Source organism: Tachypleus tridentatus, chromosome 6 (assembly GCF_004210375.1).
Source record: "Tachypleus tridentatus isolate NWPU-2018 chromosome 6, ASM421037v1, whole genome shotgun sequence".
Taxonomy (NCBI): Eukaryota; Metazoa; Arthropoda; class Merostomata; order Xiphosura; family Limulidae; genus Tachypleus; species Tachypleus tridentatus.
In genome coordinates this window covers 93,657,916-93,671,264 of record NC_134830.1, presented here as the reverse complement: position 1 = coordinate 93,671,264, position 13,349 = coordinate 93,657,916, and the positions used below count along the sequence as shown (strand labels likewise).

At 35.7% G+C, this 13,349-nt stretch overlaps 1 protein-coding gene across 5 annotated transcripts in view; it reads right to left on the bottom strand.

Moving 5' to 3' along the window:
- The window catches only part of Cont (Contactin), a 106,797-nt gene extending 94,755 nt beyond the window's left edge, over positions 1-12,042 (bottom strand). The window contains exon 1 of one of the 5 annotated variants that reach the window (XM_076506236.1): positions 11,970-12,042. Coding sequence is in view for 1 of the 5 variants with exons in the window: in XM_076506234.1 (XP_076362349.1) it covers positions 11,597-11,641 (45 nt within the window). In the remaining 4 variants the exon portion in view is untranslated. Of the gene's footprint in view, positions 1-1,164; positions 1,268-11,596; positions 11,707-11,934 lie in introns of those variants that run through there. The other 4 variants (XM_076506235.1, XM_076506238.1, XM_076506234.1 and 1 more) reach the window with 4 other exon arrangements.
- Positions 12,043-13,349: the final 1,307 nt, after the last annotated feature.

Sequence of the window (13,349 nt, the reverse complement as noted above, 5' to 3'; positions counted from 1 at the left end):
TTTGTTGTTGGTTTTAATAAATATTTTATAATATATTATATTATATTTACATTCACCTAAATAGATGGGTTTTGAGATTAAAAGATTATCAAAATATATGATATAGAGAAAAAAAATAAAAGCAAAATAAAATAAATATAATAAAAGCATTTTAAACCCTTAGAAAACATATCTAAAATGGCACTGTCATTCAGTTTTAATGATAGCACAATAGCAAAAAGTGGACAACTGTGACTCGAGTGTCACAAGGGCCACACACTGGTGCATCAATTTCCAACAAACAAAAACTAGGTGGTAAAAAAAACTGTGACAAATGTACAGCCTAGCCAGAACATTTTTCATCTTCCTATTTTTATTGAAACAAGATGGCCAAAGAACAAGATTTGACTTAGAAAAGTTTATAACATTGCTCACTCCAAATCAACTGACAACTGGCATGAAGCCAAGCCAAGCCTTCACAATAAGGCTGGAGACTATATGTGGAACAGACAGTCTTAACAGCACCAGAACAAATGGACTTAGATGTAGTGTCAGCAAGCCTGCTCATGTGAATACCAACATGGCCAGGTATCCAGATAAATCAGATAGAAACAAAAGATAAAGAAAAATTGGCCAGTTGTTTTTTAAAATCAACAAAAACAGAGTGAGAACTAAGAGTCAGTGTAAATAGTAAAACTGGTGTATTGCACAGATTCTATATGATCCACGGCAAGAGTAATAGTATAGAACTCAGCAGTGATCCCAGAAATTGTTAAAGAGCAACAACTAAGCTACAACAAACCATTGCAGAGTGCACATTCACCTGAATTTAAAGCATCCTTATAAACAGGAATAAAAGATTGGTCAAAGAGATGTTTGGCAAAAACAAGACAGTACTTCCAGTTGGGAGTATTCACCTTCCTCAGATGATTCAAAGAAAGGTTGGTTGGTTTAGTGTTTTATGGCATAAAGCAGCTAGGCTATCTGTGCCAAACATCCAGTAAAAAGTTAAAAGTAAATTTAGTAAAATTCATAAAAGGAAATTAAGGTAAAACAAAACAAAGTTTTAAAAAAACATAGCATAAAACCAATGTTTACATCTAGTCTACAAGATCAAGAGAGAAACTACAGTAATTCAATTTGTAAAGGACTTTCTTTAGCATCACTGTAATAATCATAACTTACCAGTACGACTAACAGATAAGTATAAAAACCACCGTCAGTCACCAGTTGGCCTTTCCAGTCCTGGTTGAGTTATTTGACGTTATGGCCATTTTCAAAAAGAAAAGTAATAAAAAAGTTTTAAAAGACGTGTAGCAAAATTATAATAATAACTCGCCAGGATGACTAACAAACAGTTTAAATAGCATAGTTAGTCACCTGAAGTTGGAATTTCCAGTCCTGATTTTAACTTATTTAATATTAAAGCCAGTTTCTAATTTGAAATCAAACTAGATGAATGTGATTTTTAAAAAAAAGAGCCACATAAAAAAGTGTAATGTATAAATTAAAAAAATTAAATGGCATTAAAAAGATTAGTGGCCTTTAAAAAACTAAAAACATTACCAAGGTAGACAGTGTTACTATCACCAATAACACTTTAACGTTATGAACAAAACTTGGGGCAGAACATGCTTAAAATGGTGCATCGTTGAGAGTCATAACAATGACAAGAAAGTAAAATGTGGCTTATTGTGATCTGAATGTTACGCAAACTACACACTGGTGCATCAGTTCCTCAGAGATAGGTAAGAGGTGGGGATGGTAATAAGCCATGGTGGGATGAGCTGATCAGTGGAAACAGCATCATCTTTGATTAGACCCAATTCAGCCAGATGTACCTAGATACAAAGGCCAAAAGAGAGAATGGCAGACTATCTATTCTGAAAGAGCATAGCTCACGAAAGGAAGGAAGATGGAACCTCAGAGGAGGATACAATGGTAAAAGTTTAGATGTATACTGCAAAGAAAGTTGTGACAAGCAGAAGAGGAAGTTTGTGGGACTCAGTGTATAACCTCTAGAGTGGAGAAGTGCAAAAAGTCTGCAATGGGGAATGGGGTCCAGCATCTTTAAGATCAAGGACCTGGCAGAACCACAGACCAGAAACCCATAGTCCAGTTTGAAAGAACTAAGAGCACAACAGGTCTTGAGTGCAGAACATTGATCCACTTCCCAAAAGGTGGAACAGAGGATATTCAGTGCTCTCGCACACTTGGAATGCAACTCCTTGATGTGAGGAACAAAAGTAAGCTTAGAGTCAAAAATAAGCCCCAAGAATTTTACCACAGGGACCACAGAAAGAACACCATCATTAAAACAAAACTTTGAATTGGGGTGCATACTCCACTGGTGTCAAAGGTGCATGCAAATGGTTTTGGAAAAAGAAAAGGTAAAACCCTTTCCAGTGGTCCATTTTAACAAGCAATTGAGGGCAGTCTGAAATTGCCACTCAATAAACCTCATGTTTACTGGCCAACACAAGATGTAAAAGTCATCAATAAAGTGTCTGTTTGCAGCAGTAGAAGGAAGTTGTGTGGTGATAGCATTAATCTTATAATTTAAAAGTGTAACACTCAAAACACAACCCTATGAAACTCCACCTTCCTGTGAAAAAAAATGGGGGAAGTACCAAACCCACACAGCCTTGGAATCATGTGTCCAGTAAAAAGTTCCAAATAAATATGGGTAAATGGCCAGGCAGCTCAAATGAGTAGAGGTCCTGCAAAATGCACAACTCCACATAGGATCATAAGCCTTCTCTAGATCAAAGAACATATAAACAAAATGTTCCCACTTGAGAAAGTTTTTCTGGTTGACATTTCAAATCGAATCAGGTGGTCCACGGTGTTACACTGTTGACAGAATTCACACAGGGTGAGCAAGAGGAGGTTGTTTGGTTGAAAGAACCAAAGAAGATGAACATTAACCATCCTCATTATGACCTTTTTCAGAGAGCAAGACAAAGCAACTGAATGATAATTAGATGGAATCTTGGACTCCTTCCCAGGCTCAGAGAAAAGGAGAAATCCAGCACCAAACATCAAGAAAAATATTCTCCTGCAAAATCCAATTATAAACAATAAGAATAGCAAGAGAGACATAGTGCAGACATGATGAACATTATCAGTTTGAGCCAATGTACTACCAGACCAATGAAGATCAAGTTTGAGTTTAGCCAATGTAACAGGGCAGTTACAGAGACAACTGGTCCAAAAAGAAAGAGGCAATTGCTCTGCTTGAGACTTGCTGGCCAAAAAAGCAAGGGAAGAGACAAAAGTGCTAAATGTTTAACAAAAGTTCTCACCATGAATATTGGTGATGCTTTGTATGTCAGCAATTTCCTGGTCATTGGAGAGCAAGATGGAAAGGTGACTGGAAATTACCTCCCAATGGCCTTCACAATCTTGTCCTACATGAATTTTGAAGTGATGGTAGAAGAGATGCTAGTGGTTAACTTAAAGATTCCTTTTGGCTTTAATGCCTGACCTACCAAAAATGGGCAGAGGCCTGCTGATAAACAATGCAGATCGAGACATACCATCTGAATGTATCCAATGTCATTTTAGAGCATTCTGTGTCTCCTGGCAGGCAGAAGTCCATCATGGACAAGGATATTATGGAGTATATAAGAATAGGTTGAGCAGCTTGCCTAGACAGTACAATCAGTCATGCAACTGTCCAGTTGTCTACCGATTGCAGACGGACAACAACAGAATCAAGCTTTGATAGAGTTGTGAAGAGGCTGGTCCAAATTCCACCTTGACATGTGGGTTGGGTGGCATCAATCATAGCTAATCTCCCTTAAAATGATACAAAATGATTACTGCCAAGATTTCAAGAAAAGAAAAAGGGAGCAGATAGAGAGATCAATGGCAGATCAATAAAATGCCATCTGTTCATAGAGAACATCTACATACGACTGATCATAGGTCTCTCCAGAAGAAAGGAACAGAAAGCAAACAGTGTTGGAAACCTGAATGGCTCCAAGCTCCAAGGGAGTATTGAGTGGCAAAGGTCGAGTGAGTACATGTTTGTTGATCAAAAGTGCTTCCCCATCATGCACTCAATCACACAACCTGTCATTTTGGTATAAGAAAAACTGCCAAAATGTGACTGTATTGACAGATGTTTAGAAATGTTTCCTGTATGAAAAAACACACAAGATGATAAGAATTAATCAAGGCCTTAATGTCATCCAGATTATATTGGAAACCTTGACAGCTCCACTGTACCAAAGTGGTCATTATTACTTAGGTGGAGGATAATTGGGTGGAAAATCCTTTGGTTGTAACCATGCCATTTTTCTTTATTAAAAGGAGGTCTTTTGAGCATTAACCATCCACTCTAAGATCTCACAGAGACAGCTGCCAAAGCAACTGGATTGTAGTTTGAAGGAACCTTGAGATCCTTCCTGTACATGGAAAAAGGGAGGAAAATAGCCTGACATCAGGAAAAGCATTATCTTGCTAGATCTGGTTAAAAATAACCAAAAAATAGCAAGAAAAGCAGGAGAGAGATGGAGTAGCATCTTGTAGAGAATATCATCTGGTCCAACTGATGTGCTGCCAGACCAATGAAGAGCAAGCTTGAGTTCCACTAGTATAAATGGGTTATTACAATCTAAGAGATGATCAGCCCAAAAGGAAAGAGGTGACCACTCTGCCTAAGTTTTGATGTCTAAGAAGCTGGGGGATAAAGCAGACGTGCTAGATGCATGAGAAAAGCTTTCATCAAGAGTATTGGCAAAACTCTGAGCATCAGCAACTTCCTGGCCCTCAGAGAACAAGACTGAAAGGGAGGCAGAAGTACATTGCCCACTAAACTTCCAAATCTTGTACCACATGACTTTGGAACTGGTGATAGGAGAGATGCTAGTTGTGTACTTGATCCACGATTCCTTCTGGCTTTAATGTCTGACCTGCCAAGCATATGCACAGCCCTGCTGAAAAGAAATGTCATTTAAAAACGTGAGATACCTATAAAAGGTATCCCAAGCCCACTTTTGAGTCTTCCATGCCATGTGGCAGGCAGGATTCTACCATGGACAAAGATACTGTGTAAAATGCGTCAAGGTTTTAGGAATACACTGAACAGCTGTCTGGCCAATAAAGTCAGTCACTGCTGCTGCACAACTGTCTGTTGACAGCTTACAGCAGGATCAAATTCCAAGAGAGCAGTGAAAGAGGGCCAGTCAGCCTGGTCCAGCTTCCATTGAGATGTGCAGGTTTGGTGGTCTCAGCCATGGCCAAGTTTCTCTCAATATAAGAAAATGATCACTTTCCCACAGGTTACAGTCAACCCTTCCAGAAAAGTTAAGAGGAGCAGATAAAGGTCATTAGCAGTAAAAGACTAACAAGGTGCATGAAAATAAACATATGAACCAGTATTGAAGACAGAAAGGTTGTGATCCAAGAGCATAAGCTATATGTAATGGCCACTCCCATCAGTATCAGCACCACCCCAAATAGGATGATGTCCATTAAATCCCAAGAACTAAAAAGGGAGACACTAACTTTTCAATGAGAGTTTCAAGGTCCAATTGATCATACGTCTCTCCTGGAGACAAACAGAGAAAACAAATAGTGATGATACAACCCAAGGAAACACAAATTTCTATGGCCTCCAAGGGTATATCAAGTGGTAAAGACAGGGTGGGCACATACTGACTGACCAGCAGTGCCACCCCTCCATGCACTCATCCATCACACAACCTGTCATTTTTGTACAAATAAAACTGCCTGAAGGTTACTGCATTGGCAGGTTTCAGAAACCCTTCCTGTAAGGAGACACACACACACAGAATGATAATAATCAATCAAATCCTAAATGTCATCTATATCTGAAGGAAAACCCTGATGGTCCCACTGTACCAAAGTGACCATTTTTATTTGTATGGAGCAGAATGGGGTGGGGAGCCTTTCTGTTTTCTACCATGTTTTTTTCTTTATTGGACAGAGGTCTATCAACCTCCATGGATCGTACCCTGGGTCAGATCTCTATATGTAGACAAAGATTCCATCAACTGAGTGTGTGAATGAATAATCATTTTGCATCTCAGGTCTGGAGAAAAAAATGGTCCTAACAAAATGCTCAAAGAACATGGATTCGGGCAGCCACCGGAAGGAGTAGATGTAGACTCGTCAACTTTTTTAACCATGGAGGTCAAAAGACTCATGTTTTGCAAGTGACTTTGTGGAGGCATGGAGAGATCTGCTACACTCCCACTGTAGCAGTAGAAAAAAGTGCATCAGACTGGACACATGAGGAATTTAATACAAAATTTAAAGTTCTGACTACAAGGCAGAGTGACAAATTCTACAAAAGCAGACAAAGGTGACAACAATGCCTATGATTCTGCATATTATTGCTGTATGTAACAAATTCATTTCTTCATCAATACTCGCTTAAGTTATTTGAACTTTAAGGAACATGCACACACTACCCCCAGGAACTGGGAACTAAAGAACCAAACATTTCTAGTCGTATATAAAATAATTTTTTCCACAGAGCATTTTCTTGATCCAACAGACATAGCATTTGGATCGTCAAATACTTTCTCCAGGACACTGAAGACAATGTTAGAGATTTTATAGTTCTTCTTGCCCGGGATGATGCAGACTGGTAGAACATGGTCTACAATATTTACAAGGACAAAAGATACTGTGGTGAAGCTTTAATTGTTTGTTTCCTTCACAGCTCTGTGCTGCTGTCTTCTGTTTGTTAGTTTCCAAAAGAGGGACTCACTGATATGAATTTACAGATTTTGGCATCAGAAATAATTTTTTTTCTTGATGCTTCTTCTCACTTTGGAGTAAGTGTCCTGGAACTAATACCTGAAGGGAATGAAAAATCTGAGATGTGTTTTTCAAGTAACTCTCCTATCTCATTTAAAAAAAAAAAAAAAAAAGAGAGATCTACATTTATGGAAATATTATTACTGTTATCAGGCAGTGCAAGACCAAGATGTTTGCTTTTAAAGGATGAAGTTCATTACTGATGGATAGAGCAGCCTCCTCTTTGCATCACAATTTTTCATCTTCAAATAGCTCTTGTCCTTTATTGTTAGGAATTTCTTTACTCTGTCTTCTAGTTACATCTTTTGACAAAGTTATAACATTCACTAATTTCTTCACACTCATAGATGGCTTTGACTTCAAACATTCACTGCAAAAGCCTGTGATCTTCTCCCCCACCAAAAAAGTACAGTGTACCAGAGAAAATAAAATTTGCTGTTCCAACAAAGGCATTTGAAATTAAGTTGTTCTTCAGGGCAATGGCTGTATCAAAAATAAGGCTTTCCCAGCTTGTGACCATCATTTTGATCATGTCATCTGTGGTTAGTAATAGAATTCTGTTTGGTTATTTCTCTCAGTTGCTCCACCACCAGTACATTTTCCAGCTCTCTAATGTTGCTCGTGGTTATCATTCATTTAAATCCTCAGTGATGCCTCCACCTATGACAATAAGAATGTATCCTCTTTTTTGGGAGTTTCTTCCTGACTTCTTCTGTGCAGGGGGTAGATTACTCATTAAAGATGTAGATGTAAAAAGTATTTTTGCAAGAACCTATTGAACATATTCTTCAAGTGGCTGATTGTTCCAATCATCATTTCAAGATTCTATATACACTGTATACAAGTATTTGCTGAGGGTTTCAACTTGATTTAAGTGCTCTTTCATTTGAAGACAAATTCAGGTGTTAGCATGGTATGTAATGGTTCAGGAGAGATCTATATGAAGGCAATGTAATTCTCTCTGATATGCATTGTCTGACCACTGAGTATTAAGGTTTCCAGATTTTAAAACTCATTCTCATGTAGATGTATTTGAATTTCATTTAAGATTATGGACTCCTTATCAAAGTTTGTCAGAAAAAAGTGACAGACTGTAAATATTAATCAACCTGGTCATTCTGTGGGAGAACAAATCTTTTGTTGGAGTTTTGCAAGCTCACATGATATTCCCTCATCTACCCTTGGATCCATCTTGAGGAAAACTGCAACTTGTCCTTTCCATCATTTGATTCTTTTTGGGGTGGTCTAGTCATTGTAGATACAGTTTTGTGCACTTCAACTTCAATGTCTTTATAAAGAAACAACCTCTAAGAAGTCCTCTTACATCAATGAACCAATTAATGATGCTTGTCTTACTGCTTCAGCTTTACATTTTCTGCAGTCATCACATTCTCTAAACCGAGATCAGCAAAATTGAAAAAGTATCATACACCAAAAATGTGATCCAAGTTCAACTGACTTGCAAAGCACAAAAACAAACTGACTGGCTAGCTAATAATTGGTAGTCCTCAGTTTAATGCCAAAAATTTAAATATTCATTAAGCATATAGGGTTGGTCATAATTGACTCTTACGTACCCACCTCAATCAGCTCACCTGTTGTTCGGTAAACATTGGCACAATGAATATGTATTGCATATAAAAGATACTAACAAGTAGGCAAATACCACTGAGAAAATGAATTGACTGTGACGGTTACCAAATGCACACAATGTGCAATAAGTATACTAGACCTTGAGTTTCATTTACATAGCATGAACTGAAAGTGAAGCAATAACACTCAGACAAGATGTGTCAGCTTAGCCAGTCAAATAGAATTAAACATAGAATTGAATACCATTAGCTTAATAATTTCAAAAAGTCACTCCAATTATTTTAATTTGGATTTTTCAAAGGCCAAAAAAAATAACCATGCAAATCCAAATAAGCATCACGCATAGTAGAAAATTTCTCCAAAATTTATAATTGTACAAGTACATACAGGTACAATTATTTGGAACACAACAATAGGCCTACAACAACAGGAAAATCACCCTTGAAATCAGGAGTAACAAACCAATTTCCAATCTTCTTGCACCTTCCCACTGTTCAACAACTTAAAAAAAAAAAAATCTGGCACACATCCACTCAACCTTCTTCAAAACTCTTCAGGAAATATCTGGTGCAAAAGCTATCTTATTTGTTCACATTTTCATCAAGAAACTGTTCAGGATAAGGAATATTACTCAAATTTTCACTGAAAAAAAACTGAATTAAAATTCAGCAACCAAGCTGTATCATAATCATAACATTAGACCCTCACTTTACCATCCTTTAAATTCATAGGTCACACTCTCATCCTAACATGTTGCTGAGCTATAAAGTATTAAATAAATCCTGTTAATTTTGACATTTTCATCCAACATTATTTAACATGCTCTTCATTTTTCTAATGTATTTCATTGACTTTTCTGTAATTCTGTTTCTTCTGTCATATCAGTCAATTTAAACTTCTTGAACTTCTAATGGTTTTCTTTAACTTTAGTATGTTATTCATACTCTTTATGAGCAAACCTAGTCTTTTACTTGCAGCCACTTTTATCACTTGCAAATTCACTTTGTTGCCCAGTTCACAATGGGTAATTCTTGTTGCATCCATACAAAAATTTTTTTATATTTTTAACCAAAATTTCATTACTCTTCACATCCATATTCAGTAATAGATCAAATTTAATTACATAATGAAATCTTTAGTACTAGTCCTAGATCTCAGTTTGAATCTTGCAAATACAAGTTGATCTCTTAGTCCTGGTTTCAATCTATTTTCTTTTGATACAGACATTTCTTTTTATAAGTTTCTATAAGTTATCACAATATTTTTTTTGTTTAAATAAAAACAAGAACATAATTTTAAAACTGTTCTGACCTAAAACTGATTTTTTAAGTATACTGGAATAAAAAAATATAACATTTCATTTCACATTTCTCTGTAATAGAGTAAGATCAAGGCTTTTTTACAGTTGAGAATGATCAAAGTGAATGTCAATATATATATTAAAGCATTTATAATACCACTAAAATACAGTAAACTTCATGCCTTTGCTACCTTTGATTACTGACCAGATATCAGAGAGCCACATCATTTACCCTTACTTAAATCAAATGTCCAACATCTAAATAAAGCAATTCTGATATTAATTATTAATATTACAAACTATAAAAATTTGATTTATGTATGTTGACACCAAATTTAAGTGAAAATAAATGTAACATGCACTTATATCCAAATTTATAATTAACATAACAATTTGGGATTACAATGAACTTATTGGTCTAAGTTATTCCACTCTCTAAACTAAAAATAAAGTCTGAAAGCCAGCACTCATCATTTATATACTTATCAAGCTTTCTCTTAAACTCACTTAAATTTACTTCACAAAATTTGAAGGCAACCCACTTCAAAGGCCAACGACCCTGTTAGTAAAACAAAACTGTCTATGCCAAAGATGATTCCTACCCTGTCAAAATTTATACTTGTGTGCCCTAGTCCCACTATTCTCATTATTAAATATGAAAAGTATGATGCATCAACACTATCACATCTCTTTGAAACCTTAAGCACCACAATAAGATCACTCTCTTCTTTGAAGAGAAAAACAAGTTGAGAGATTTCAGCCTCTCCTCATATTAACAATCCCACCATCCCAAGCACCTATACAGTAATCCTTTTTTGAATTATTTCCAACAATTCAATCTCCTTCCTGAACACAATATTCCAAATGTGGACTAACCAGTGCAATGAAATTATAACCTCTTTAAATTTGTATTCAATATTTCTGTAGACACAACCTAAAATCCTAATTGCCTTACCACTAGTAACAGCACACTGGATGGATGGCTTTAGAGACTGACCGACTATTAAACCAAGGTCCTTTTCTTCATAATACTGTTGAGGTTATTCCCATCCAAATTATGATGACCCACATGTATTATCTTGCATTTATTATAATTAACACCCATTTGACATTCACTTGCTCAACTCATTAAATGATCTAAATCTCTCTGTAAATTAGCAGCATCCTCTTCACAGCTAGCAACACCCAAGGCCTTAACATCATCTGCAAATTTAAGTAATTTAATGACAATTTCTTTATCTGCATCATTGATGTAAACCAAAAAGAGTAAAGGTCCTAAAACTGAGCCCTAAGGTACCCCACTCGTGACATTAATCCAGTCTATAACAACCCTCTGCTTTCTTTCATCTAGCCACTCTTCTATCCAAATTGCTAAGTCATCTCTTACACCTACAGAAATAAGTTTCTTTACAAGCCTTTTATATGACACTTTGTCAAATGCTTTATGAATATCATGATACACCAAATTTATACCCTTACCCTCATCTTCACGAGTAAAAATAAGTGTAAAAAATGTGTGCCATATATAAAAACTGAACCTAAACTAACTTTTAATACCACTACCAAGTGTTCTAGTCTATTTTTCATGTCTTAAGTAATATTAAACTGAAACTTAGGTATTTGTCAAGAGAAAATGTGTCTTCCTGATCCACTAAAATGTTTTTTAAAGCAATATAACTTTGAATAAAACCACAGCAAAAAAAAATAGAAGAGTCAAAAAATCTTTTAAAGCAAAACCACAATCAAAATGAGGCAGATTTTCATTGTTTCAATATAGACCAGTAATACAGGCTTTACCTTATCACTAATATTCCCCTAAATAATCTAACAAATTTCCACAAAATGAAACTAAGAACATTTCTACAAGAAATAAATTTACAATTTAACCAACATATTCAATAATAACAAGTAAAACATTGAAAAAAACACCATTATGCCCGTTTCAATCACTCTTCCACACATCACATAAAGCATAGTTTCACAAATAACTCTTCCATATGAGTTAGTCAGTTATTAGCATTAATTCCTCAAGTTTTCAAAGTTTCATCTAATTCTAACACTTTTCCAAAGTCAATATACTTTTTTAGATAAGTTTAACTGCCATAATGATTTGCGTGGTGCAAGTCACAATAATATCAATACTAGTTTATAAAGATACCCTATAATTTGATTAAGTAATCATAATCTTTCAAGTGATATTCTTATAGCATTTCTAGATCTGGTATATTTTAAAGTTACATGAAATAAACAAATGTTAAAAAACATACAGTGTTAATTTCACTTTCTTTCCTCACCTACTTACGTTAGTAAAGTTCGTAATAATTACTTCACATTTCCGTTACTGCGCCACACCTCATTTTAAAAGACACTAGAAGAGGAGATTTTTTGAATAATAGTAATAAACAAATTATACCGCGTCAAATATTAAAGCGTGTAGTGACAAGTATTGTTTTTCATCAGTTTAATTTTATAAATTGATATATCTTTCTGCTCTTAATTTATAAACAACACTTCACTACCCACAATTTATTATGTATAGGAACATTAACATATGAACGCTTAAATTCTCGTTTTATTTTTGCAAAACTGTACAATGAACTATTAGGTTGTCCAGAAATAAATGTCAGAATTCTCACAATGACTTTTAGAAGCTGAATATTTAGTAACTTATCGTTGGTTGGTTGGTTTAATCCAACGTTTGTTGCTTACAAGGGATCTTAATTGTCTACTGTTGCAACTCTACTCAGAGTAAGTTTTGTAACCCCAAGGCAGCATGGACAAGAAGGACTTTCGTTTGATTTTTTCTCTACAACTTCAAACTTGGACAAAAAGCTACCGAAGCTACACGGAACATCAACCAGGCATTATGTTACTGAACGTATAGCTCAGCGTTGGTTCCAAAGGTTTCGACATGGAGATAAAAATCTTGAAGACTACGAAGGTAAGTGGAAGGAAGCCATCCTGAGATGAAAACACATTATGGGAAGCAGTTGAGAAAGACCTTTCCACAACAGTACGTGAGCTTGTAGAAAAGCTAAGCACAAACAAATAAAGCACTACCAACCACCTATGTTCAATTGGAAAGACGAAAAAATTGGATAAGTGAGTTCTGCATGAGCTGATTGAAGATTAACAAATCAGCGTTATGAGACCTGTCAAGGATTACGCGCCAAAAATTGAACGAATTGAGAATCAAGGTTTTGCCTAATCCACGTTATTCCCCAGATCTTTCCCCGATAGATTTTCATTTTTTCAAGCACTTTGACAACGTTTTGAACAATAAATGCTTTCAAAACCAGGCAGCTGCAGAAGAAGCTTTCAGACAGTTTATTGACCATATAAACTCTAATTTCTACAGCAGGGGCATAAACAGCATCGTTCCACGTTGGCAAAAGTGTGTTGAAGCAGTTGGTGCTTTCTTTTATTATATCATGTTTTACAACACTGGTTTATACTTTTCCAAACTTCGCAGTTCAAAAATGACATTTATTTCTGGATAACCTAATATAATACTGGTGTAGAAAAGAATTTTAAAATGGAAGTGTTTGGCTCGACTTGCAGATTTTATATTGAGAAAGTTAAAGTAAAAGGAGCTGATTTTATCAGTCCCCTGCTGCGAGAGATAACTCAGTCTAAGTGGTCTTGGAGCAACCTCCCAGAAACTCAATATAATAATATAATT